This window comes from Balaenoptera acutorostrata, chromosome 10 (genome assembly GCF_949987535.1).
Source record: "Balaenoptera acutorostrata chromosome 10, mBalAcu1.1, whole genome shotgun sequence".
Classification (NCBI taxonomy): domain Eukaryota; kingdom Metazoa; phylum Chordata; class Mammalia; order Artiodactyla; family Balaenopteridae; genus Balaenoptera; species Balaenoptera acutorostrata.
In genome coordinates, this window is record NC_080073.1 from 55,448,267 (window position 1) to 55,460,658 (window position 12,392).

The 12,392-nt window shown below is 38.1% G+C and overlaps 1 protein-coding gene across 11 annotated transcripts in view; it reads right to left on the reverse strand.

Moving 5' to 3' along the window:
* RBMS3 (RNA binding motif single stranded interacting protein 3) overlaps positions 1-12,392 on the reverse strand; it is a 727,705-nt gene that overhangs the window by 406,369 nt on the left and 308,944 nt on the right. For all 11 annotated transcript variants that reach the window (XM_057554702.1, XM_057554701.1, XM_057554705.1 and 8 more), the window contains exon 4: positions 93-184. In XM_057554702.1, the coding sequence (XP_057410685.1) occupies positions 93-184 (92 nt within the window). The remainder of the gene's footprint in view (positions 1-92; positions 185-12,392) is intronic.

The following is a 12,392-nucleotide window of genomic DNA, read 5'->3' on the forward strand; positions in this document are numbered from 1 at the left end:
GTTGCAAACTCCAATTCGATTCAGCTCATGGCAGTGGAAAAATATATGATCACAAAAGAAAAAAAAAATCAGAATCGAAACACCATTCTTACCTTGGCCATTTGTGCCTGCACGCCATTTGCCTTGAGAGATGCTACCGCTTTCTGTGCAGCTGCCGGACTGTCAAAATCTACAAAACCATACCCTGTGAAAACACAAAGGCCCTGGTTAGTACTCACAAATAGCTGCATCTCTGTCACACCAATAGAATGTGTGTTTGTGGTCAGACTTGCACTCATGACCCTGCTTGAACCATAGACCTCAATCTATGGCCCTTAACATGTCAGGAAAGATACCACAATATCATTCAACATAAAATAGTAACTCACTTATTTTCTAGAGGTTGCTTTTGAGATTGGCTATGTAATCAGCAAGCTGATTTAGACTAATTTGGTGAGTAAGGTAATATATTATTTAACCATGTTCTTCTTTCTTCAGTGGATTTGCTGCAAGAACAAGGAACACAAAATGCTGAAAAATACAGAAAAGTTTATCTCGAAAGTTAATTTTCTAAACCTCAAAAAAAAACTGATGGTAATAAAAGCCATGATAGAACCAGCACGAAGTTAGTACAAGCAACCTCAATAGTTTCTGGTATTCAGTAGGCATTCAATAAATGCATGTTGACTACATGAATGAATGAAGGTTGTGAATGAGTCCAGGGAGGTTTGAAACTAGTTGCAGTTGATTTGCAAGCCTGTGTCAATTCATTACAGACCTCATCTCTCTCAAACATAACATCCTAAATAAATGATTTGACTGTTAAGGAACCTGTGATAAAGAGTGAGTAAATAGACAAATATTCAAGCATCTTTTAAAAATAAGAAACAAAGACCCATGTCACTTATTTGTTACTTAAGTATAATCTGAAAAGGGTACAAGAGTTGCCTATACTGTTCTCTGATTGTGTGCCTGTGTGTGTGTGTACAGAGTGAGGTCAAAGAAACAGCCAGTAAAACAGAATAAATGAAAAGGGGATTTTGCATACCCATAAAATAGCTGATATTAGTTCAGGGCTTAGCCTAACAGTAATTTCAGCTGCCAAGAATATTTCAAAATAAAAACGCTCAAGAATGAGTGTTTGGCACTCAATGCCCACCATACGTATCCTGCTCCTCTCCTCAGCTGTCAGGCAGGGATTTGCTCTGTATTCCAATATTTTTCTCATTTAGAAGTTTTGAGAGGAACTGCTAAGGCAAACCTACTAACCATGCACTGTGACCACGCCCCCCTACTAAAATAACCAGAGTGAAAGGGAATTCAATTACCAAGTTGTTTCTTGTAATTAACTTTTTAATTTTCTCCCCTTGAATCTCTTCTTCTTTTTCTCCCTCCCAGCATGTTAACCTAAAATGAACTTGTTACACATCAGTGTACCATCAAATGCTCTTGAAAAGCTAGGCAGAGAAGCTGGGAAGTTTGTATTTCGAATCCAAAAGGAAGCCTGCTCTGTCAGTATTGCTAATTCCTTTCTTCCCACAAAATTCAAACTATGTGACTAATATGAGTATTACCACCCACTAAGATGAGTAAGATGAGGGAAAAAGCAGAAAGAAAAAGAGGAAAAAGAACAAAATAAGTCAAGAAGTAGAGTTAGGGGGAGAGGAAGATAAAACTAAAATGCAGACTTTATCTCCTATGTTCCAGCAACTGCCCTGAGTGGGTGATGTGTTGACACCTGATGAAATGCTAATAATACATGTACTACTGTCCTCATGCCTGTTCATGTATATACATAGAGAAACTGAAGCTTAAGCCAGGTGACAAGACTGGTCCTAAATCACGAGCTGCTTAATCAGTAGAGCCAGGATGTGAAGCAAAGTCCACAAAGGCCCTTTCCAAATATACTGTACTATGAACTGCTTTATAATCTTACTTTGCAAACTATTTCTAGAAGCCCCTGAAACCCACCAGAGAGAGGACACAATTCTTGAAAATCCCTTAGACTTTGAGGTTAGCACATGAAATAAAACAATCCCATAAAAGAATTCAACCCAGCTCATTCAGTCAGTACACTTATTCATGGGGTGGTTGAGTTCTCAGCAGAACGGGCTACATGAGGTTTGACAAGGCACCCCTCCCACCTCATGCTTTGGTCAGTCTTCCTCATCTGTTCGCAGGCTCATTCTTTCGTTCAATAAGGAAATTCTATGTCAGGCATTTTGCCAGGTACAGGGTATAGAGTAGTGAAAACAAACAAACAAAAAAACCCAGTTCCCACCCTTATGCAGCTTATAGTTGAGTTGGGAGATGGACATAAAACAAATAACCATACAAATGAATCTATAATTACAAATTGGTATGCCTTCCCTGAAAGTAAATGAGATCATATACCACAGAATCTGATGACTGATTGTTCACTATTGAAAGTTTTAAGGAAGCATTGGCATGGGATGACCTGCATTTCTTAAAATATCACTCTAGCTGGCTTGTCTTAAAGATGGTATTGGTTTTGGGGGAGGCAGGGAGCAAGAGTGGAATCAGGGAGATAACTTAGGGGCTACTACAGCAATCTGGACAAATGACAGCTGGCCATGAAGCGGACAGGATGCAATGGATGGTCTGAGTTACATTCTGGAGGCAGAATTAACAGGACCCAGTGATGGATGGACTGGTTGGGAGTAGGGGAGATACAGGTGAAAAGGGTTACTACTGCTTTTTCAGCATAAGCCAATGGGTGGGTGGAGATGTGATTTACAGAAATGGGGAGCTGGGAGGAGGAACCAACAGGGGAGAGGGAAAATTAAAATATTGGTTTGAGGCATGGTGAGCCAGAAATGCCTGTGAGACATCTAAGTAAAAATGTCAAATAACAGCTGGATATATTAGGCTGGTGCTCAGAAAAGGGAATAAGATTGGAAATATAAACTAGGAGATCAACAGCATGAAGATATGATTTACAGAAACAGAAAAAGACAAAAGTGCCTGGTGTAAGTAGAAACAAAGAGCCCAGGTCTGGAACCTGAACTTCACCACTGAAGTGTCAGATTGGAAAATGAGATTGCAAAGGAGGCTGAAGGAGAATCAGAGGGAAAGAAGGAAATACAAAGGGAATAAGATATCTCATAGCCAAGGTAAGAAAGTTTCCCAAGCAGGAGAGAGAGACTGACGGTGTCAAATGCCACTGAGAGTGAGAGCAATATCGGAGCTTGAGAGACCCAATGCTTTAGGAGCATGGACTTCTTTATTTAACTAGAGTTGATTTATAATATTGTGTTAGTTTCAGGTGTACAGCTTCAGATTCTTTTCCATTATAGGCCATTACAAGACACTGTAATGTATAGTTCCCTGTGCTATAGATAGGTCTTTGTTGTTTATTTTATATATAGTAGTGTATATCATGGACTTCTTTTCATGCTTGGCTACAGGCCAGTGGAGGCGACTGAAGTCTGCTTGAGTAGTTGAAGAGCGAGACTAAGGGAGGTAAAGAGAGTATTTACAGTCTTCTTTGCCATTATGCTGCTGGGAAGGAGAATTAATAGCCAGCTTTAGCTCTAGGGGGATATGAGGTCAAAGGAGCTATTTGTGTTTGTTGCTTGTGAGATAGGAGATGCTATGGTTTTCAACCTTAGCTGCATGCTAGATGCACTTTGGGAGCTAAAAAAATGACCAATGCTCATTCCTCACCCCCAGGAAAATGAAATCAGTGTCTTTGGGAATGTGGCCAAGGTGTCTGCACACACACGTGTGTGTCTATTCCCCGGCTGGTTTCAGTGTGAAGCCAGGGTACAGTACTGCTGAATATTCATTCAAGTTATTCAACAAATATTTATTTGTTGCCCCTACTATGAGATAGATACTGTTCTTGGCACTTTTGAATGTTTGATAAGAAAGATCAAGCAGAAGTCAAGAGATTAAAGCTTCAGGCAGATAAGGGGATAATTTATAGGGCAATGTTCCTGAGAAGGTGGAAGTGTGAGGGGTTCTAGAACATGAATGAAGTGCTGTCCTTTGCTAAAAGAGGGACTTTGCCCTTTGCCCATTGTAACTGGAAGGAAGAAAAAAAGAGCAGTCTCGGTTACCAGGTGTTATTTCTTTGTATATCTTTGTTTCTGGGACATAGCCTGAGCTTAAATAGACATTTGTCGAAATTAATTGAAACCATGTTTAAAAGATGTTAAGTTACTTCATGGGACTACAGTGGAGATTAACTAATAAAAATGTCTGTTAATACATTTTGACTCTAAAGAACAATATTAATGCCAAGCAGCCACGGTTCTGGCTTAGCCACGTTGCCACCAGTGATGCCACCAAGGATTCCATGACTCTCGGCCTCTATCACAGTGTGGCTTCCTCCATTTTTTCCACTACGCACATCACACAGGATATTACAAAATCAAGATGCTGTTCTCCAGGGCAGAACGCCAATCCAAACAGAAGAAATCCTTGTGAGGGCAGGAGACACCCTGAGCCTTGTCTGAATTGGGGAAGTTATGGGTGAACTTCGAGAAGAGTGTCTTTCCACAGAGCCATCATGCCAGCAAGGAGAGCGGCCCCTAAGTACAAAATATCTCCTCTCCTGAAGGCTTCTGGGAAGCAAAGTTATAAATAAAGAATCAATGTTTCACTGACTTCTGTGTTTTTCATACAAACTTACTTTCACCAATTAAAATGAATGAGCAGAGGTAAAATGTCTCAAGCACCGCCCCCCCCAAAAAAACACCACAATTCTGGAAATAAACATTGCATTCTTGAGTTTTATGTGACAGCATATAGTACATCGCAATCAGAAAGAAACAAAATTAAATACGAAGCTGCCCCTAGAGAATAATGATGCCTTTACGAAGGAATAAAGCAACTCCAATTTGGTTTCAATTTGCTTTCCTTAACTACAAATCATCAAGCCTGGGAGCAGAAACCTCTGTACCTACATCTGGTGAGGGGCAAGGTAGGGAGATTAGTTCAGCTCCAGCTAATAATGCTTTATGGTAACTGCCAAAATCCTCCATAAAATGGGACCCATTGGAAACACCAGCCCGAGTGACTGAAAGGCCATTGGTCTGCCTCAATTACATAATTAAGCTTGGCAGCAGGTTCAAATGAATGAAAACTGAATGTCACTGTTTTCTCCACACACCCCGTCCTTGTTTTCCTTCCTTGTCAGGGGGATAAGGCCAGCAGTTCTGCAATTAGCGGGAAGCAGAGAGCAGCAAGAAAGAACCATCTCCATGCTAATTAGGTCATTCGCCAATTGCACTCACTCCATTGGCAGAGCTAATCAATACTTTCCTGAAATGCTTTAAACTTGGTGTGTTAATTTAAAGTTTTGTTATTTTTATTGCACTACAAGCCTGGTGACTTTATAAAAAGAAGAAAAAATATATATATTAAGAAATTATGACAGAGTTGTACAAACAATGGTACTGCCAGAGCGTTTTGTTTTTGTTTTCTTCAGTGTTATCTGTAGGCAGCTTCTCTGTGACCTTTGCCATTCAGCTGGACCCCTGTGTGACAATTCACTTGAATTTTGTTAAAAGTCTCTTTATCATCTTTTTTAAAATTTAGTTTTTATTTTACATTGGAGTATAGTTGATTTACAAAGTTGTGTTAGTTTCAGGTGTATAGCAAAGTGATTCAGTTATATATATACGTATACCCATTTTCTTTCAGATTCTTTTCCCATATAGATTATTACAGAATATTGAGTAGAGTTCCCTGTGCTATACAGTAGGTCCTTCTTGGTTATCTACTTTATATATATATTAGTGTGTGTAGGTTAATCCCAAATGCCTAATTTATCCCTCCCCCACATTTCCCCTTTGGTATCATCTTTATCATCTTTAACAGTTAATTTTATACTTCTGTGTTGCAACTGGATCCTTAAATTCTCTATGTAAACTGCTTACATATTTACCAACTTTGGATGGTTCTTTATGTGGGGGAAATGATACAAACCAGAGTTCCTGGTTCAGATGTGTGGTGGCATGAGCCGACTGAGACTCGCTCTCAGAGTGTAATCTCACACGACATTTCATATTTCTGCAGAATGACTGTCATAAAAGCCCACTTGAAACACAGACGGCTTGATGTTAACACCCAACTTCTTTCAAAGACGATCCAGATGTGAGTCAAATACGATTTTTAAACAGAAGTGAACACTTTGTCTAGGAATCACAGGTTCCACTGAAGTTCCACTCAAATTTAACAGTTGAAGATGTTTAAGAATCGCCCTTCCATAAATCCCCCCTCTTTCTACTTAGGCTTAAGAATATTCTGTGGCTGTCATCTGAGCCCAGATCACGGAGAGAAGGTGGCCTGCAGGAAGGAAAGAGTGATTTGCAGGCTTCCTGGAAGTCTGCTGGACTCAAGGCTGCCTCCAGGCATCTGTATTTCGATTTTTTTGTACATCCCTAAACTGTTGAATGACTGCCAAATGTCTGCTCTTATTATTGGATTTCCTAGTTCTCTGCATTATGTTGATCAAAGGAGGTAGTTGAAGGACAGCACTGATAAATTCTTTGCTACATGTATGCTTGTAAAACCAGACTAACAAGGAAACCCAATCATTTCTTCAGTATTTCCTTTCGCACTGATGTCCTGTGACTGACCATTACAATGAAGCAAGGATGCTACAATACAATAGTCCTACAGCCTAACTTACATGTGTGGGAAAAAAAAAAAAAAAAAAAAAAGGCAAAAGACAAATCCTGCTAGAATGCAGAGGCCAAAGACAAGAGTGCTCATTTTGAGGGAAAAGAATCCAAACCATTAAAATCTGAAATGACCTCCACTTTGAAGCATCTTTGGAGAAAGGATGGAACAGTTTTATACAGAAAAGAACAGTGTCTGTACTTATGCAAAGGGCTGCAGCCTTCAGACACTTAGCAAACGGAGGCAAATAAGGTGGGTAACAGGGTCCACCATACAGGAAACAGATTGCTTCATTCTCTTCCCCTGACTTCTGAGCTTAATTACCAAAACATTCTGATATTCTAGTGCCAGAAACACTAAAATAAGACATCAGTTTTTGGAATAGAATTGACCTGTTATGAGGGACACTTCTGAACCATGATGTGACTTTCCTATTATTATTATTTAATCTTAATTTTATTTTATTTTTTATTTTAAAATTTTTATTATTTTTAAATTGAAATATAGTTGATTTACAATGTTATGTTAGTTTCAGGTGTACAGCAAAGTAAATCAGAATATACATATTCTGAATATATATATATATATATATATATATATATATATACCTTTATAGTTTATTACAGAATACTGAATATAGTTCCCTGTGCTATACAATAGGTCCTTGTTGTTTACCTATTTTATATCTAGTAGTTTGTATCTGCTAATCCCAAACTCCTAATTTATCCCTTCTCCATCCCTTTCTCCTTTGGTCACTATAAGTTTGTTTTTATGTCTGTGAGTCTATTTCTCTTTTGTAAATAAGTTCATTTGTATCATTTTTTTAGATTCCACATATAAGTGATATCATATGACATTTGTCTTTCTCTGTCTTTCTTCACTTAGTATTACCATCTCTAGGTCCATCCATGTTGCTGCCAATGGCATTATTTCATTCTTTTTTTATGGCTGAGTAATAGTCCATTGTATAAAGACGATGTGGTATATATTACTATTACTTAATTTACTAAACATCTACTATGTGCAAAGAAGATAGTGTGTTCGATGCTGCAGGGAAAACCAAGATACTCTGACATGGCCCTTCCTGTCAGGGAGTTTATGGTCTAGTAGGATAGATAAAGACATTTAAATACAGTGGAGGGTCCTCTTATGCATGGGGTTACGTCAGTGAGCATATGCAAAATGGCATGTTTTCACTGAGTATAATATGCATGGTTTTGTGTGCACAGCTCTGTTCATCAGAGCTGAATACCTGAGTCAGGTCCCTTCTCATTGAGCAGCATGATGGTAAAACTATCCGCATTCTACATTTATGTGTGCATTAGTCTATCTTTCTGTTTTCCTGTTTTTGTGCATAATAGAAACGCATTCAGTTAAATACAAAATATAGGGAGGAATTAGTATCACATAAAAGGTGAAAAGGAAGTGCTAGCATTCTAAGATAGCAAATATTTCTTCCAGGTGGGGGCAAACTCAGTACATTTTGAGAGCAAATGACAAAAGTGAGGACTAGGGAAAAGAAATTAGGTCCCAAGTGGCATTTCCCTGCAGAATAAGACAATTACAAAAGACAGACGAATTTAGGGAGCAACATACTTAGTGGCATGCCGCTTGAAAATGGGACACTTCTTATTCCAGTTATGGTGCACAGAGAGTCTTATTAAACCAAACAAAATTCAAATCCCAAAACTCACTTCCCTTCTCACCCTGTTCAAATGATTTTTAAATGAGAGAAATTGCTTCTTTCTACTGAATAAAGTCAAAATTAGGATCAGGATCATTACTTAATGGGCTTAGAGAGATCATTATGCTTTATTGAGATTAAAGAAATTCACTGATTTGTCAAGGTTTTCGACTAAACCAGCCATGATTTTATTATAATATTGTAGAGATTTAGGGAGCAGTCTGCTTGGCTGTAAATGGATAGATTAACCTCTTTGAATCATCTTGCAAAGTTTTCCTTTCCCTTGTTCAAGGACACATATAAAATATATGTCTCATGTGAACCTTTGGTCCTAAATGTCTCTGCCATCAACAGCAGTGGGATGTGTAAGTGTATAATGCATTGTGGCCGCAGGAGCAGGCCAGGGTATTGATAAAACAATTCCACTGAGTCTGTAAGTATGATGGAAGCAAGCTGTAACTGAATACTCTAATTATAGCTCTGCAATCCTAGCCCACAGTAGGCAAAACTATGGTTTTATTCCTGGGTGCCCATCTTTCCCCCCCTCTCTTTGCTCTGGCCTTACAGGCAGGTAGAACTGTAAACTATTCCTCCATCAGAAGAGCAGAGTTGATGGCCTCAGTGTGTGAGGATCAATGGAAGGACAATCTCCCCTTCCCCACCCCCACCCCCACCCCAAGTACTTTAATCCACACTCACTCAATGCCTCCAGCCAATGGCCTGGAAAGCGTGTTTGTAGTCTTACACATCCTTCTACAGCAGAGACATCTCCTGCCCTATGGCACATTCACCTTTAGAGGGTGGACACTGTAGTGCAACTAGGTAACCACCCAGAAGGATGCATTAAGCAGCTCACTGCAAGAAGGAAGGAAGAGAAAGTGAATCCTACATACAGGTAACCCTTTGAAGAGGTATGCACCTGTGTGCCTTCATTTTTGTTACAGTCTACAATCTAGCTAGTCCCTCCACAGACTTGTCAATCCATCTCTATTTCTGTACCAAGCCCTGGGTCCCTTTGAACACCATTATTTTCCTGGGAAAGGGTTCCATCCATGATTTCCTACTTCCAAATCTTTGACAAAACTCACTTTGAAACCCTCGGGAAGCTTCTGTCTAATAAGTCATGCATTTCCTAACATATACCCATGTTTTACTGGAAACAGTCTTCAGTCATGTATTTATATGCCAAATTCCAAATACTTAAAATAAATGTCCACAAGTACTGTCTCTGTCACTATAAGTGGTGGCTTTGACATCCTCTTGGACCCTAAATTACTTCTCTCCAACCCACCTGATATACCAAATACAATTCTAGTTTTGTATTTGAATCTAGAAAACAAAGAAACTTAAGTGTACATGTAGGCAACTGAAAATAACACATGCATGTGATTAAAAATAAAATATAAAAATCATGCCAAACAAAACATTATTCAATGAAATGAAATTTCTTTTCTACCTAGACCTTAATGCTCTGGTCCAACTTCCCAAGAAATTGTCCAATGAGTCTGTCTGTGTTCTAACTTGAAAAAACAACTAGAACTAATTCTTGAGCTCTTACTTTTGTATGTATTAGAAGCACTTAGGGATTTATATAGAAATAAAATAATTTCTGCTATTAAAAATCATGAAATGAAAAACATTTGTAAGATTTTGTAAATGGCTCCACAATTGTCCATTTTCCCCTAAAAATAAATAGGAGTGTTGTTTTCTTTTAATTTTAAAAGTCATACAATTTTATTGGAAATTTCAGTTGATATGGAGAAAAATTAGCCATGATGCCACTTCCTAAAGCTAAGTAAATTGTTACCTTATTTTTTCCTTTATTTTTAACCAAAATGGTGCCACTTTATACACACATTTTTATGTTTTTTTTTCTCTTAATAACATATGTGACTACATTTCCTGGTCGATAAATGTGAATCTCTAAAATATCATTAATCTCTTATTTTCAGCATCCCAATTGACCAACTCTTTCTTAAAGATTTCTGAGCTCTACATTATGCCTTAGCCAAATGTTTCCTACTTTGCAAAACTGATTTTATTCCAATATTTTGAAAGATTTTTTAAATTAATAAAATAGTAATAGGCAATATATTCAAAGCCTCCTAGACTTTAGAGAGTGGTTTTTCTTAAGTTTTTTGATTCTTTCAAAGATGTTTCAAAGAAAGACCCTTAGGCATTACAAACCAAAGATATCAGAAACCAGTCAAATCAAATTCAAACGATACCCTCCTGAAATATAGGGATTGGAAGCCCGTTTTCTTTCTCATTGCAATTAAGTTGGATCTATCTCAAAGGAATTTTGGAAATATATCAGGATCTTATGAGGCAAAATTACAGCTCTGTGATTCAGAAAGGATGCCAAGAGTTTGAAGAGTCATGCCATTATACTCATGACTGCACATTCATTTATAAGTTGAAAGTGAAATCTTTTTCAACAATCAAAGACATGTTTTTCCCAAGGTAATTTGACCGTAATTTGTAAATTGGTACAGTAGCTGATTGCACCAACTCTTTTGAGTCCCTCTGATAGCTGGTGATCCATGACTTACAGCTGAGGTCTTTCCGCTTCCAGGCAGAGCCTGCTTGAAGAATCCTGGTTGTCTAAAGAAACTAGGATTTCATGATCCTAGAAGATGCTGGTTCAGATGCAATTTAGGGAACAATGACTAGGATATAAAATGGTCCTAAGTAGGATCAGGACCTGGATCACTAGGGAAGTGGCTCTACAAGCAGAACCCAGAGTAGTCTCCCCTGAGAGGTTTTCTTTATTTTTTTTTAATTTATTTTTTTTATACAGCAGGTTCTTATTAGTTACCTATATTATACATATTACTGTATATATGTCAATCCCAATCTCCTAATTCATCCCACCACCACCACCCCCCTTTCCCCCCTTGGGGTCCATACATTTGTTCTCTTCATCTGTGTCTCTATTTCTGCCTTGCAAACCAGTTCATCTGTACCATTTTTCTAGATTCCACATATATGCGCTAATATATGATATTTGTTTTTCTCTTTCTGACTTACTTCACTCTGTATGACAGTCTCTAGCTCCATCCATGTCTCTACAAGTGACCCAGTTTCGTTCCTTTTTATGGCTGCGTAATATTGCATTGTATATATGTACCACATCTTCTTTATCCATTCGTCAGTGAACATTTAGGTCGCTTCCATGACCTGGCTATTGTAAATAGTGCTGCAATGAACGTTCAGGTGCACGTGTCTTTTTGAATTATGCTTTTCTCTGGATATATGCCCAGTAGTGGGATTGCTGGGTCATATGGTAATTCTATTTTTAGTTTTTTAAGGAACTTCCATACTGTTCTCCATAGTGGCTGTATCAATTTACATTCCCACCAACAGTGCAAGAGTGTTCCCTTTTCTCCACACCCTCTCCAGCTTTGTTGTTTATAGATTTTCTGATGATGCCCATTCTAACTGGTGTGAGATGATACCTCATTGTGGTTTTCACTTGCATGAAATAATTAATTTCTCTAATAATTAGTGATGTTGAACAGCTTTTCATGTGCCCCTTGACCATCTGTATGTCTTCTTTGGAGAAATGTCTATTTAGGTCTTCTGCCCTTTTTTGATTAGGTTTTTTTTTAAATATTGAGCTGCATGAGCTGTTTATATATTTTGGAGATTAATCCTTTGTCCGTTGATTTGCTTGCAAATATTTTCTCCCATTCTGAGTGTTGTCTTTTCGTCTTGTTTATGGTTTCCTTTGCTATGCAAAAGCTATTAAGTTTCATTTGGTCCCAGTTGTTTATTTTTGTTTTTACTTCCATTACTCTAGGAGGTGGGTCAAAAAAGATCTTGCTGTGATGTATGTCAAAGAGTGTTCTTCCTATGTTTTCCCCTAAGAGTTTTATAGTGTCCAGTCTTACATTTAGGTCTTTAATCCATTTTGAGTTGATTTTTGTGTATGGTGTTAGGGATTTCATTCTAATTTCATTCTTTTACATGTAGCTGTCCAGTTTTCCCAGTGCCACTTATTGAAGAGACTGTCTTTTCTCCATTGTATATCCTTGCCTCCTTTGTCATAGATTAGTTGACCATAGGTGCATAGGTT